The sequence below is a fragment of the Scomber japonicus genome, chromosome 11, assembly GCF_027409825.1.
Source record: "Scomber japonicus isolate fScoJap1 chromosome 11, fScoJap1.pri, whole genome shotgun sequence".
Lineage (NCBI taxonomy): Eukaryota > Metazoa > Chordata > Actinopteri > Scombriformes > Scombridae > Scomber > Scomber japonicus.
The window spans coordinates 12,216,374-12,232,413 of NC_070588.1; the positions used below are offsets into that span (position 1 = coordinate 12,216,374).

Here is a 16,040-nt window from a genome sequence, read left to right on the forward strand (position 1 = left end):
GTACACAGAATGTGTCAGAACGTCATTGTCGAACCCGTCAAAAAATTTAAAAAGTATTAATTCAGACTAATTTTTTTTTTATGGAAAAGCAATACTTTCATTCTGTACCCCTCAAAACGCCCTGTGGGTGTATATATTATTTTTTAAAATATAGCTTTTAATAAATATTTTACATATACAACCTTTACTTATTAATCTAATTTTGAATCCAACGGGCTTCCATATGTGTAGGACATAGTAAGGTAAGCCAGTGTTTTGTTCAACTTTTATCTTGGTCCGCCATGGCATGTTATGATTATGGTTTCAGAACACTGCGCTCCCAGCATGCAGGCTTACTTGTGGTTCCTAGTATCTCTAAAAGTAGAATGGGATGCAGAGCCTTCATCTATCAGGCTCCTCTCTTGTGGAACCATCTTCCAGATTTGGTCCGCTGGGCAGACACCCTCCCTACATTTAAGAGTAGGCTTAAAACTTTCCTTTTTGATAAAGCTTATAGTTAGGGATCTTAGAGCTCTTAGCTTATGCTGCTATAGGCTTAGACTGCTGGGGGACTCCCATGATGCACATTCATGTACTATTAATGCATTCGATAACCTAAACTTCTTCCCCGGAGTTGTCTGTGCTTTCTCGTCTCACAGGTAATCTATGCCTGTAGACGTCCGGATGACAGACTCCAGTCCCGGACCTTCTAGCTTCATTGTTGATTTTCATTGTGCTTCTCTCTCCTATCCTTCCTCTCTCTCCTCTCAACCCCAACCGGTCGAGGCAGATGGCCGTCCACTCTGAGTCTGGTTCTGCCTGAGGTTTCTTCCTGTTAAAAGGGAGTTTTTTCTTGCCACTGTTGCCAAGTGCTCGCTCATGTGGGAATGTTGGGTCTCTTTAAAATTAAACCTAAAGAGTTCGGTTTAGAACCTGCTCTATGTGTAAAGTGCCTTGAGATAACTTTGTTGTGATTTGGCGCTATACAAATAAAGATTGATTGTTTGATTGATTGATTGATTGGTTTCTGAGAAGAAGTTCAATTTATGTTTGTAGCTAATTTCATAACAAAGATAATGCAGTTGTGTTATTCCGTCTTGTATGTATAGATAGCCATTCATTCCCGCTCATTTACTTCACAATATCAAAAAAAAAAAACATGTAAGAAGAAGTGCCCACCCATGAAAACCCTGTGCCCCCTTGCTGATAATTGTTTGGTACCAGCTCTGCATCCCAACATTGTTGTTTTTTAAAACTGTTCTTTGCCTATGTTTCCCTGAGGCTTTCATGTAGTCCAACTGTATATAAGGTTCAGAGGATGTGTCTGTCTTGCTTAGTTTGGGGGAGGGCAGACTTTCACTTTCCTGAGATATCTGTGGTCATATGTGTAAAATGTCTGTGTTTTGATTTATTTTTTTTTACAGGTGACTTAAAACACTTGGAGAAGAAGAAATAAGATTTCACCAGCTATGACAAATTTTGCTTAGTTTTATATATATATTTATGAAAAAAACATTTGTCTGCATCACAATCTAGTGTTCAATTAGTATTGTTCCATTCCTTTATGACTGTAATTCATTTATTTATCTTTGTTATTTTGAACATTGTGGTGAAACATACTATTGGAATTCAAGGTTAAAGTGTGATCACACACAGCTTGATGTGCTTTCTTGTCTTACAGCACGATTATTAAAAAGGTTTTATGATATTTTGGGCTCTCACATTGTTAAGGGAACCATATACAGAGGCGGTTCTGGCTGGTTTTGCGCCTTGGGCGGACCGACTATCTGCGCCCCTCCCTACAAATCCTTCATAACACAAAAAATAAGATAAATAAATGAAATATAGTATGTAAACACCAAAGTAAATTACACACATCCGTCATCATACAAATGAATAAAATAAAATAAATAAATGAAAAATACTAATAATTAACGTAATCTGACAGACTTTCACCCTTTTTACAACTGGCATTAAAATGTTTTGTGGGTGATTAGATTGCTATCAGGGAGTGCTTGACCACATGAAAGTGCAGGTGTAAAGTTATTTATTTATTTATTTATTGCATTTTCCAATAACTTACATGTAGCTATAACGGGTCTGTATTAATTTTATAAATGTATTATTATTTATTTGGAAGCAGCAGTTTGTGTTGTGTGGCCTGGGCTCATAATCATCACAGGTCAGTCTATCCCCCGCCCCCCTCCCCCCTTGCTTTTCCTCTGAGAGTGAGACTCACTCACAACCTGCTCACAGCCTCTACAGTCACAAGTTGATCCCCCGCCCCTCCCCTTTGCCTTTGTATACAGCCTGTATACATGACTCTCAGCAGCAAGTTGACGTGATAGTAGGGGCGCCTCATCGCCCACTGCACCAACTTGATGTGGAAATGAGCGGTATTAGTCTAGAAAACTGGCGATTTTTTTTTGAGGGCGCGTTTTTCTTTTTTTGAGGACGGACTTTTTTTCCTCTTTTTTTTTTTTTTGAGAGCGCTCGTGCGCCCCCAAGTAAATTGCGCCCTGGGCGGTTGCCCACATTGCCCATAGCAAAAACCGCCACTGACCATATATAAGACTAATACTGAGCTAGTTTTGCTGGGAGCATCTGTGTTTCACCGTATGGCATCTGCATCATATTAGAAAAGAAATGCAGAACTCAACTGAGATTGTGTCTTTTGTGCTGGGTGCCTACGGTAACATTGGACACTTAAAGTACTTGTATTTCAGCATAATGTTGTTATGGTACCTTTCCATATGTGTGGCCAACACTTTTCTAATTGTGGTTATATATGTGGACCGAAGGCTGCATGAGCCAATGTATATATTACTTTGTAATTTATTTGTGAATGAAATAAGTGGAAGCACATCACTGTATCCTCTTCTGCTCTCACAGATGTTTTCAGATACCCATGAAGTGACTCTTCCATGGTGCTTTCTGCAGATGTGTTATATCTACACATCAGCTTCTGTTGAGTTTTGCAATTTGGCAGCCATGGCCTATGACAGATACGTCTCTATCTGTTACCCTTTGCACTACAGTGCCATTATGAACACAGGAAGAGTGGCAATAATCATTCTGTTTATATGGATCTATTCATTTGTTAATTTCATATTCTCACTTTCATTCCTCGTCAGTTTAAAATTTTGTGGAAATGTCATTGACAAAGTGTTTTGTGATCACCACTTAATAATGAAATTAGCATGTTCAGTTACAATACTCAACAACATATCTGACCTAGTGTTTGCCTTTGTGACAGTCGTTCTTCCATTCAGTCTCATTTCAGTCTCTTACATGAAGATTTTGACAGTTTGTTTAAAAACGTCTAAAGAAAACAAACAAAAAGCCATCACCACCTGCACACCTCAGATTGTTTCAGTGGCAAATCTGTTTGTCGGCTGCATTTTCCACTTTGTTGATTCCAGATTTGATGTGGCTCACGTACCAGCTAAAGTACGTGTTATTTTATCTGTGTATCTCCTCATTTTCCAACCAATGTTCACCCCCTTTATGTATGGATTTAAACTCCCGAAGATAAGACAGTCATGTAAAATATATGTGTTTGATAGAAAATAAATGTTGCTCTGTTTAGAGTGAGGAGTGGTCTCTCTGCTCTGTGGAAAAGAAACATGATGTTTCTATGTAGGTTAACATTTGATCATCAAGATCAAGATTTCTTTATTGTCATTTCACACACATGTATTTGCACACACAGGCTGAGGCGTTTCTCACCAGCTCCTTACACGCCATTCAGCCAGACACAGACCAACATGAAGAAATGACAATATGATTAAAGCAAGTAGAGATATATTGTGGGAAAACAAATATCCTGCAAATTAATCAAGTTAATGAAACTTCATGAAGTCAGAACCAGTCAACAGGTTCATTTCTAAACTTTATCTAAACTATTAAATGTCATCAAGTATCATCAGACTTCTTTCATGCTTTCATAAGGGCCCACTCACACTAGGCCATCATACCGTGGCCGAGCACGCTTGCCCCCTAAAATCTGGATTATTACCATGCTTGAGTATGGTACACTTCCCTGGCATGGTAAAGTTGGAAGAGGGTTAAGAAAAGAAGCCAATTTTCCAGGGAATCCTGGAAAAGGCAACACTAGCTGAGCCCTGATCATTTCAAGCAACACAAATCTGAAAGTTTGGACATACAGTCATACCGTATATCCCAGCTTGATATCTGAAATGTCATATATCATCAAGCTTCAGTTGCTTGATAATGAGTTAATAATTAGAATCAGGTGTCTAATCAGGTAATCAGGTATCAGTGATTCAACATAAAGCCAGAAGAACAGTCCATTTTGATATTCTGAAAACTAACTGCTGCATGTATTTCTAACTGTCACCACTAGATGTCAGTATCAGACCAGAGAGTATAAGTATGTGTGTGAGTTCTATCCATTCATAAAGTTTTATTTCAAGGATCGGAGTTCCTCACTTATAAAAGATGTAAATAAGGATCTTAATTCATGGATGAAGTGAACCCAAAGATTCCAGCAATAAATGTTTCCAAACTGTGTCAGCGAAAAGTCTAAAGTGAGTTTCAGAGGAAAAACTGTTGATGTCAGTCTGAGTGGTAAAGGCCTTCTCTCACTGCAGAACCAGAGGAATATTCAGATCAGGAAAAAAGTGTCTGAGACTATGTGAAAGTATTTTATGTATGTGTTTGTGGATGTTGAAAGTCACTTTTCATAGTTAGATGTTCTCAGTGTGGTTTAGTCATGGGGTGTATTTATAACAGAAGGCTTTACACTGAAGTCTTTAATGATTCATTTCAATTAGACTAGTATTAATTACACCATCTTCTATATTACAACAGAATAGAGTTCATGTTAGTTTTCTGCAGTCGCCAGAAAGTAGTCCAACAGGATGCTGTATGCATGAGTTGAGAAATGGATACTTAAGGTATTGTGATACTAACAGACTGTGGCATTTTGGTTCAATAAAACCGGATCATATGTAGAGGTTAGATATGCATAACAGAGTTAAACTGAACTTGATATGAAACTTTTATGAGCAGCACAACTTTAAAGCCAGCATGTGATCTCAAGGCGAGGATGTCAAATAGATTTCCAAAACGTACTACTACTTCACTAGTTAATACTACTGCAAATAAACTGAGATTGTGGAGTAGACTAAGTATTAGCAATGTGTAATCAGCTCTGATTCTGATTCGTTTAAAAAACACTTATGTTCTTATAAAATATAGCTATATGTAATCTACTTTAGTGCATTTTAAATATACTGCTGCTACTCCAGTGGTGTTGTTTATCAATGAGCTTCTACTTCAGTAATACAAGTAGAATTGCAGCATTTCTACCCAAGAGGAATATTTTAACTCCTGATCAACACCAGCAGAGATTTCTCTTCTTTCCTTCAGAATAACCATTTTTGTACTTCTATGTGTCTATCTGTAGAGGACACTGCAGTATCACAAAGTAAAGCTACATGCTCTAAAAAGATGGAGATCTGTATGTGTGTGATGCACAGGATCCCCAATGAACCCGTTATAAGCTGCTTACTGATACATTTCAGAGCTGTTGTCAGAGTTTTACTCTCTGCACAAATTGAAGTGACACATGAGTCTAACAGGTGAGAATTGACAGCATTTGACGTTTACAGAGTTACTCGTGTGATTAGAGCAGCAATGCTTTTCATTAGTGGTGGAATGTGATTAAATACATTAACTCAAATAGTGCATAGAAGTACAAATTGAGTAACTTGAACTTCACTCAAGATTTTATGCTACTAATACGTCTACTCCACTACATTTTACAGGCAAATATTGTACTTTTCTATTTTCTGACAGCTTTAGTTAATGGATACTTTGTAACATCAGGTTATTAAAACAGAATATAATTGCTGTGCCATAAGCAATGCTCACACCTAAATTCATGAAGAATTATAATCCAGTGATGAGTTATGAATTATTATTCTGAAATGGGCCGTTCTGCATAATTACTACTTTAGGAATAATTTGATACTGATACTTATGATCTTGAAGTCAAATTTTGAATGCAGGACTTTTACTTGTAACAGAGTAGTTGTCTTTCACTAGTGTGAAAAATCTGAATAGTGCTTTCCATAGTGTTAACATAGAACTAATCAAGTTATGTATTTAGAGTTTACACGATTAGACAAATGATTGGCAACTATTCTGATCATTCAAAAATAATTTCAGTCAATTTGCAAACAATGGAAAAAAAAAACATTCTCAACTTTTCACTAAATAAAAGTATTTGCAACTTCTAATTGTAATTTATGACAATAAACTGAATATATTTGGGACTTTTGGCCAGACAAGACATCACTGTGGTGCAGTTGTGACAGCGTTTCATTGAAATTTAAAAGATTGCAGCCCAATATGTATCAATGATATTTGGGGTTTTTAGGACATGTGTTATTCACTTACTGGCCTGATTTCCTGCTAATCTGCTTCACAATGTTGTCTCTGTGGCACTGCTGATGTGTCTAAAGTCATGTGTTCTGCCCATTCATGACAAGTATTTTTCACTGGCATGCCATAAGGTTTAGGTGGCGGGTGAAAACAATAAGAATCCAATTTGGGTTGTGTTGTTTTCACACTTCAGCATTATTTAAACAACAAAATACCGCACATATGTTGACAAAACTATTTCAACTCAAGGTCCACTACTCTGATATTTAGATTATTTTGTCAACTCTTGTTTCCAAATGTCGAAAATGAATCGTCAACATGCATATGACAAAACCACACATTACAAACCTTATCACTTTTATTTAAACTGTACAGATACAACAGGCTTACCTCATTAAAAAAAAACAAGTAAAAAAGACAAAAAAAATGAGTAACCCCATAAATACAATATGACTTTAAAAAAAAACAAAAAAAAACAGAGTCTGTGTTTACTTGGTGGCTTGCATATGTTCCAATAAAAATACACACACACACATACACACGCATATTCCTTCTGAAAACAGACTGATACAAAACAAACAGATGAGTCTCGTTTCATTTACTCTGGCAGATCGCAGCTGCCTGAAGACAAATACACAGAATATTTTTGCCTTGTTAGGTAAAAACATGATGGATGAGAGTTGACTCTGGTGTGGTGGAGTGTTGAGCTGTCTCCTGACTCATTCCTACATACTAACTTAAACCAGGTTCTGAGGTATGCAGTACATTCCGCTCCGGACATTTCTTGTTTAAATAATACACTGTGATGATTTAGTGTGTATTCTCTAGTGTTAGTATATTTGGATTTGGGACACAGCTTTTTAGTGATGAAAGTAACCAGAATCCACAGATCTTATTCCAGGGTTGTTTTTCATTCATGGATTACACACAAGACATGCAGAAATGTGCTATATGACAAGAAAGCTTCTGACAATTATATGCTGCCCTACAGCTGACTCTGTTGGGATCAAAACATGTTTTTCTGCTCTGGTTTGTCCACATGCCTGCCATGATTTCCTTAATTGGTCTGAGAATTTATGGCCAGTTAAACATTGGTTTATCAACACCTTTATATCCCTGCTGGCTACCTTTTTATTGTGCTATCAATGCCATAGTGTTCAACATGGTTAAATGAAGACATTCTAAAAGTGTGTTTTCATTTGAATTCAAAGTATCCACTTTAAGTTCAAAAACTATTCAGGCTTCATAACATAAATTAACAGTTCTCTATCCTGTATTTGTTTTAGCAATGGAGGTATTTGGCTAACAGTTTCTTTCCTACTGCTTTAAAAAGGATGTTAATTGTTTTCATAATAGTTGTGAACTGGTTAACCGGTTGAGGTCATGTGAATGTTAAATTCCACCAACAAACACAATTAATTTTGTTGTAATAACCTGCCACATTAACTCCAGTGATTGTGTCCCAAACTAAACACTCCACCTCGGCTGAACACCACCGTTTGTCTCCGCTGCGCAAATAACAAGGCTGTGACCTTTAACCTTCGTACTAGTGTTTCCATTACTTAGAACATCAGGCACAGGAACAGAAACATCGGTTTCTGTAGTACAAGTGGCTCCTGTTTCCAGAAGCACAGAAAATAAATGCAGTTTCTCTTGTGTTTAAAGTAGCCCAGACCCTAAAACAATGATTCATTAAAAACTCTGAAAATGTTCAGTCTTGCTTGCATGAAAACCCTCGTATGATCTTCAAAAAACAAACAACAGGTTTAGAAAAACCGTTTAACACTTCAACTGAAATTATAAAAGGGAGTACGGCAGACTTCCGCTACAGATTGTACATCTTAATCCAGGATAAAATAACGTTAAAAATCCTAAACAACCATTTCCACTGCCCACAGATTAAATCTGGATCCTTGAAATGGTGCTTTGGGTGTCTTAAAAGCTTTAGTCTTTTTTGATGAGGGATCCAACAGTTCAGAGACCACACACAGAGACAAAGAGCTGTTGCGTCTCCATTACAGAGAATAGAGGCCTCTGTATGTGTATGTGTGTGTGGTCTCTGTAAACTGTTAGATCCAGGTCGTCCTGTGGTGTTTCAGTCGTTTTATATAACACTTTTAACCTTTAGAAATAGCTGTGCAAACCAATACATACAGTAACTTCAATCACCTTCGGAGTGAACATTCAACGCAGGAGCAAATATCCAACAGTGTGGGAAAAGAAAAAATGTAAAATAATATAAAGAGTTTACTGCAAGATTCCTGGGCAGCCGCTTAGCACGTAATGGTGGAGTCATGAGTTGTTGCACTATGCTTCAGATTAAAAACAAGTGAGATTGTTCTCTGCAACATCTAACACACAAATTAAAGCATTTCAGTCTTCAGCTAAAGGCAGAGTAAATTAAATGTGTATAATCCAGGCATGCCTAATTCATGCATTCACAGTCAGAGGGTGTGGCTGCTGAAGGGATCAAACCTTTGACCTTTTTTTGTAGCAGTATGGACAGAAGTCCACACTGCTTGACCAGTCTTTTCTGTTATAAAGTTTTCCCACAGGAAAACCTCATCAGAGTAGACAGAAAGTACATTCAACCTGTAATATAAAAAGGATGTAACCAGTAATAGGTAGGGAGTCTCTTATCAAAAAAAGTAACTTCACAAGTCCGGCTTTTCAGTCCAGGTACCAGTATGGCCATTTATAAACCAGTTCATAATCCAAAAATGCAAAAAAAGAAAAAAAAGAAAAGAAAAGAAAGCTGCGTGGGTTTGTCTGATGAACAAAAAAACAGACAACAAAAGATTATGCAGAATTTTCCATCTTCTATCAAATATATTTAAGATAAAAGTTTGGATGTGTGTTCCAAGACAAATAGAAAAAAAACACAAAAATTCAATGACAAAATGTGTCCAAAAATAGTATTTTAAAAACATTGAAAGCTATTTGACCTCATTTTTCATGGTAATTATATCCAAAACTTTGTGTTTTTTTTGTTTGTTGTGGTTGGTTTTTTCAATCCTTACACCGTTGTTTCTCCATGATTACCATTGCTAAGGCGCTTGTAAAACCTCCGCCATGATTGAAGGGTTTTCCCGGACCAGACCCAGAAACCCGAGGTGATCCCCACTATCATCGTCATCAGGTATTTGATCATGAACACGGTGAAGTCGGGGCTCATGGGGGCGAAGTTGTGCTCTGGGCATGGCACGGCGAAGCGCTTACAGGTGTGCATGTGCCAGGTGCGCTGCCAGTGCTCCCTGAAGGCCTGCTCGTAGAAGTAACAGGCGATCACGATGGTGGCTGGCACCGTGTACAGGACGCTGAACACCCCGATGCGCACCATCAGCTTCTCCAACTTCTCCGTCTTGGTGCCGTCGTGCTTCATGATGGTACGGATCCGGAACAGGGACACGAAGCCGGCCAGGAGGAAGGACGTGCCGATGAACAGGTAGACGAATAGTGGAGCCAGGACGAAACCACGGAGAGCATCCACGTTAAAGATCCCCACGAAGCAAACCCCGGTCAGCACGTCCCCGTCCACCTGGCCCATGGCGAGGATGGTGATGGTTTTGACGGCTGGCACGGCCCAGGCTGCCAAGTGGAAGTACTGGGAGTTGGCTTCAATGGCTTCGTGGCCCCATTTCATCCCGGCTGAGAGGAACCACGTCAGGGACAAAATCACCCACCAGATGGAGCTGGCCATCCCGAAAAAGTACAGCACCATGAAGAGGATGGTGCACCCCTCCTTTTTGGTGCCCTGAGCCACTGTCCGGTAGCCGTCATCCTTGAATTTATCCACACAAACAACTTTGTCCTCCAGGAAAAACCCCGCGGCGTAAGCCACCGCCACCATGAAGTAACACCCGGATAAGAAGATGATGGGTCGCTCCGGGTACCTGAACCGGCGCATGTCCACCAGATATGTGAGCACTGTGAACAAGGTGCTCACACAGCACAGGATGGACCAGATCCCGACCCAAAGCCGCCCGAATTTCACCTCATCCTCCCTGAAATACATGATGCCGGCGGTCTTGGTGGGCTCACACGGAGCCCCGCAGTCCTTCACCCCCATGAATTTGTAGCCCAGGTAGGGGGGCACATTCAGCTGCAGCGGGCAGGAGAAGTCGTGGTACGGGCTGTGCTGGTGAGGGCGCTCGTTGGGTCGGCCCATGTTTGGGGGAAGGGTCACAAGGTCGGGTGAAAAGGGGGACGATGGGGAAGCCGGTCCATTGGGCTCGGATGTGTTCTGACCCACGCAGATTTCTCCGGCTCCGTGCACCGGGAAAGCCTCGCACCGGAGCCGCTCCGGCCACTGGAAGCCGAACTTGTTCATCAAGGCTTCGCATCCCTGCCGTGCCCGCTCACACAGGGACCGGCACGGGGGGATGGCCTGCTCCAGCACGGTGCAGACCGGCGCGTACATGGAGCAGAGGAAGAACTTTAGATCCGCAGAGCACTGGACCTTTACCAGAGGGTAAAACTGGTGTACCTCAAGCCCAGCGTCCTCCTGGTTGGTGTGGCCCAGGAGGTTCGGCATGATGGTCTGGTTGTAGGCGATGTCGGTACACAGCGGGATGGAGATGGGCTGGCAAAAACCGTGTTCCGGGACGGATATCCCGGTGTCACTGTTGTAGTGTTGAGCAGAAGCGGGTGAGAAGGAAAGCCCGCACACCAGCCACATGATCCGCAGCAGCACGGAGCCAGCGGTGGACCTGGCCGCCGCCGCCATAGTTGAGAAAGAGGAGGAGGGGGGGAGGGAAGGAAAAACTTTGAACCAAGTAGGGCGACTTAAAAACGGACGAAAAGCGAAGCAAATCTACATGAAATGCACCAACATTTAGCTTGTAGTCCGAGTTAGTCGAATGGAGAGAGTCTCAATCGACTTTTTACGCGCGTTTTTACGCAAATAAATCCAAATGAAACGTCCGTCGTGTCATGACTTCTTGATGGTCTTTGTAAGTGACTCCATGCAGTCCACTCTCCACTTCTGCTCCAGTGAAAAATAGTCCCCCTTTTCCCCCTAGAAAAACAGTAATAACGCGAACCAAAACTCTTCCAGCACTTTAACTACTCAGAGTTACGACTTTTGCGCAAAACGCGTAACATAAAACTTTTAAAAGCACGGTTATATTCCCATCGTTTTTCGCCTTGACTTCTCGCAGAGTGTCGGTTCGCAGGCGGTCGGGAGTCCCTCGCCTCTCTCTCTCTCTCTCTCCTCACTGGTGCAGATGCCACCGGTTTCCAGGCGCCCCCTCCATTCATGGACCCCCTGACACAACGCAGGGCGCCTGGAAACCGATGCTGCGTCTCAGCCAATCCCAGCGTTTGTTTTCCTTCAGGACTCGCTCCCGATTGGCCTTTTTACTCCCCATCGAAGGAGAAATATGTTATAGTAATTACATTACACAAGAGATTTTTTAAACTAAAATATTCATTATTAAGGCAAAGTTTAGGCAAGAGTTTACGCAACGTTGTTTACTACTCAACTTAATTGGAGCTTTTTTTAGAATATTGAATGGGAATCCGCTTTATTGGCCAAGTAGGCTTACAAGGAATTTGACTCCGTTCTGGCTCTCAGTTACTTACACACTAAAAGTCACTTGGTTAAAATTTTACACAGTTTGGGTCAATATAGCACTGACACAATTTTGACTTGCTGTTGCTCAGAAAGCCACTCAAGGCAGGGGGTTGTTTGGCCCAGTTTTAGTGTTTTTATTTTTTATTTTACTGTTGAGTTATTTACTCAAAACTTCTTAATCGACTCCTCTTTTTTAACTTACATATCACAGCTTGTTAATGATTCTTAATAACATGTGGGTGGTTTGAATGTCATAGGCACACTGTTTTGCACAAGAAATAATTAATTTGTGACCATTTTTAGCTAAAGCTTGTTAAGTGGAAACAAAGGTTAAAATAATATAAGTTGACACAGTGTTGGACTGGTGCTATATATACCCAAACTGGGTACATTTTTAACCACAGTGATTTTTAGTGTGTTCACAACAATCTTTAGAAAGATAACAAGCCAAAGAAAGATCATTAAACATACACATTTCCGTATTGTGTATGAGCAAAATGGTGAAAAAATACATACAGAAACAACATACAGACATCTTTATACACATGATACTGTTTCTGTAAACAGGATACAAATAGTGAAAAAGTGAAGAATGTAAGGAGCACTTAAATAAATATTGATTGGATAAATTACTTTATATACATACAGTAAGTGGTTCTGTATAAAATGAACACCGTATTCAAATAAATACAAAATATATAAATATATATAGGTACAGTCGATGTCTTTAGTAAATACGTAATTATAATAAATAATTCAATAATACATAATACATTAATTGTGTTTTTTCTTTGCATATATGAAAAAGAAAAAAAAATATTTCCATTAGAAAAACATCAACTTTTTCTGTCCCTCCTAAATTCTCTTTATTATTTCTATTCTTTCTTTCTGATTTGTACATCATAACTTTACCAATTTGTATCAAATTAACAAAACTGTACATTGCTCATATTCTAAAAAACAAAGTAACTTTTTATTTTAATACAGCTGAAAGTTCAGTGTTTACATTTAAAATAAAACAAGTATACTAAAAGTTACTGAGTGATTTTTGTATTATATTGAAGAGATCAGAGCTTCTTACAACTGAAAACATTGGGAATTATATATATATATATATAAAGTGCATAAATACAGCAGTGTGGATTCAGACCCATATTACACTTTTTTATATTGATTCAAAGAGTTAATGTTCATTAAAATTAACGAGCAGTTCAGTCTCATTATCAGGCCGCAAATACAGTGATGTCAGAGTATAAATATTTACAGTGCAAACAGACAATTTTGCATGACTGACTGTGCACACGCAAAATCTCTTTGATATAACGATGTGATTTCAGATGGCATAAAGTACAACACTGCCAGCGACTGTGAAGTGATCAGCATTATTAACCCCCCACCCCCCTTTTTAGGTGCAGACAAACACTGGAAATGCTCAAAGGGGAACAGACCTTCTTCCAGTTATTCTCCATTGTTCAGTTAGTCCCCAATCAGCAGTAGCTGAAGTACTACCTGTAGACAAAACTCTCAAAAGTATAGTTATCACTCATCATTTTATCACCAATTTCATTTTAACATCTTATATCTTTCATATCAGCAATCACACCTAATATTAGTGTTAGTTCCTCTTGGTTAAATGGCGTGCTCACAACAGAAAAAGATCATTTCTTTGTGTAGTTCACGTCGGTTTAGATTCAAGCCTTCTCCCGTCCACTCTTTTATCTCCGTGTGCAGCTGTGAAGTTGAGTTTTCTCCATTTCCTCACAGAATCTCTGCACACACACACACACACACACACACACACACAAACAGCCAGTCACTTTAGGGCATGTAAACACACTCAAGCACAGCAAACACATCACCAAAAAACAAGCTCAAGAAAAACCCCAATGGATACTAACATCTTAACCACTCGACCACAGCGAGTACCTGTTGGTGTTTACTGCAGAGAGAGTTTAATTGCAATCAATTAGACACGAGCACCTCAGTGGATCTGTATTATTGTGAGAACAAACAGCAGCAACGACAGTCAGAGCGGCAGTAAAGTGAATTTACAGCACGACTGATCTGCCTACAGGCGACCAACTGTGGGAGGTGTAGGCGGTTCCTGGTGGCCCTTCTGCATTTGGTGTGTTTCTACCCTGAGTGGGATGAAAGAGGGGGATGGGGGAAGGGACAGGAAGAAGAGAGAAGGTCGAGGAGGGCAGGGGGAGAAGGAGAGCGAGAAAAGGGCAGGGGTGGGGGGCTGGAAACTAAAGGAAAAGTCAGTAGAGTTACCCGCTGTCAGCTGGCCTCTAAATGAGAAGCAGAGTTAGATGAAAACAAACCAGTTGCTCAATTTGTGATCCACCACAGATTTATTTAGATGAAACATCCGGGATATCTGTGCCGCCTGTTTTCAGAGCTGACCACAATACCACCAGAAGGATTTTCTAACACAATCCTACATTGGTTTAAGTCCTCTCTCCTACTTTGAGTCATTCAGCAGCAATGCATCATGACATGCAGATTTCCCAAAGGCTCAATCCCTAGGTCTGTTTCACTTACAACATTTACAACATTTACAACATTTACAAGCTTCTAACAAGCCAAACATAATAAACTCACTAAATTATGAAAGTTTAGCTTTGTCACCGAGCAACTACTATATGTCTTCACAAGTGCATTGAACAAATAAGTGACTGCGTGTGCCGAACTGTCCTTTAGCTTTTTCGGTACAAAAGAACAAAAGACTGCACTCAGAAATCATTGCAACTCTCATATTTTAGTCACAGACGATTACTACTTTAAATGTAGCAACAAACAGATGGTTCATGTCGAGGGATGACTTTGCTTTTTCCTCCCAGCGTGTTGTTGGACTGGAGTTTCAATCCTCAGCTTCAGCTCATTCAGAGCACTGCTGCAGCCAGAGTTATAATGAAGGTCTAGATGACTGAACACACCTCCCCAAATCACAGGTCTCTAGACAGGCATAAAAAGGGTTCAAAGTGGCACTCTCTTCCGTTTATTTATCTGCTTTTTAAAAAGGAAGGGCTTTTTTTTATTATATTACTATAATTTACCATCATCATATACTATCTATTCACAAGTATCTTACTTGTAAGACTGAATATAACAACCTTGTGTTATATTCACGCAGCCAGTTTCAAAGAGCATCATAAAATCACCTTGATGAACGCCCTGTGCCGAAATATGTCTGTGAAATAAAAGCAATTCTTCCAGTTAGTCAGCTCACTGTTGCCAACTTTTTCACAGTTTAAAAATGTAGACAGACCAAAGAATTTGATACAGCCTTTTATCCTAACTGAGTCATTTTTGTAGATGAAATCCATCTAAAAACCTTATTGGCAAAATGCAGCAGGCAGGATGACCTCATTGGTAGTTATTTTTCCATCTATCGATCCAACCTGTGTTACTAATATGATCAATATGCGCTGACCTCAATCACATTTCACCCATCAATACACTGATTACTGAAGAGCAGATTATATTGATGAGAAAAAAGAGGAGGAGGAGGAAGTTGCTCCAGCTGAACTACATTCAAAGTGGCATCTGGTTATTAACAGTTTGTTCATTTTCCAGACTGTAAGCTTTTCCAGGAGGCTTCTTCTTTTGCGCATAAATGAAATGACCTCATCTGGGTTTGGAGTCGTTCAGAGACATTCAGACGCCATGAGGGTCACATCTGTAACCTCTGCGTTAAAGTAAACACTCTTCCAATAAAGGTTGAAGACAGCGGGTTGCCTTTGAGGTTTTTACTGGAAGCAATTATAAAAACTGTGAAAACAGTATTGGACAACAAATTCAATGATGGCAATCACAAATCAGGAAAATAATATACTGAGCTACAGTCAGACTAAAGTTATTGTAAAAATTAATGAGGGCAATAAAAAGGAAACTGGATTCACAAAAGTATAAGCTAGCTGTCAAATAAGCTAGACAGTTCATGCTGGGAGGAAACACAGTATGATGTGTAAAGATCAATATTCAGTCCCCTGTAGGAAGCACTGTAGCTGCTCTAGTAAACATACGAAACATACATGTAAAAGTAAAGTATGATCCTTAACTTTTAGCCCAA

At 39.6% G+C, this 16,040-nt stretch overlaps 1 protein-coding gene across 1 annotated transcript; it reads right to left on the reverse strand.

The window, feature by feature from the left end:
* Positions 1-9,234: 9,234 nt before the first annotated feature.
* Positions 9,235-11,116, reverse strand: LOC128367746 (frizzled-7-A-like). Its single transcript, XM_053328375.1, has one exon. It carries the CDS (start codon positions 11,114-11,116, stop codon positions 9,407-9,409), a length of 1,710 nt encoding a protein of 569 aa, XP_053184350.1. The 3' UTR covers positions 9,235-9,406.
* Between the last annotated feature and the right edge of the window lie 4,924 nt (positions 11,117-16,040).

Coding starts and splice junctions, on each gene's coding strand:
- LOC128367746 (XM_053328375.1), bottom strand. CDS start 11,116: ATGGCGGCGGCGGCCAGGTCCACCGCTGGCTCCGTGCTGCTGCGGATC.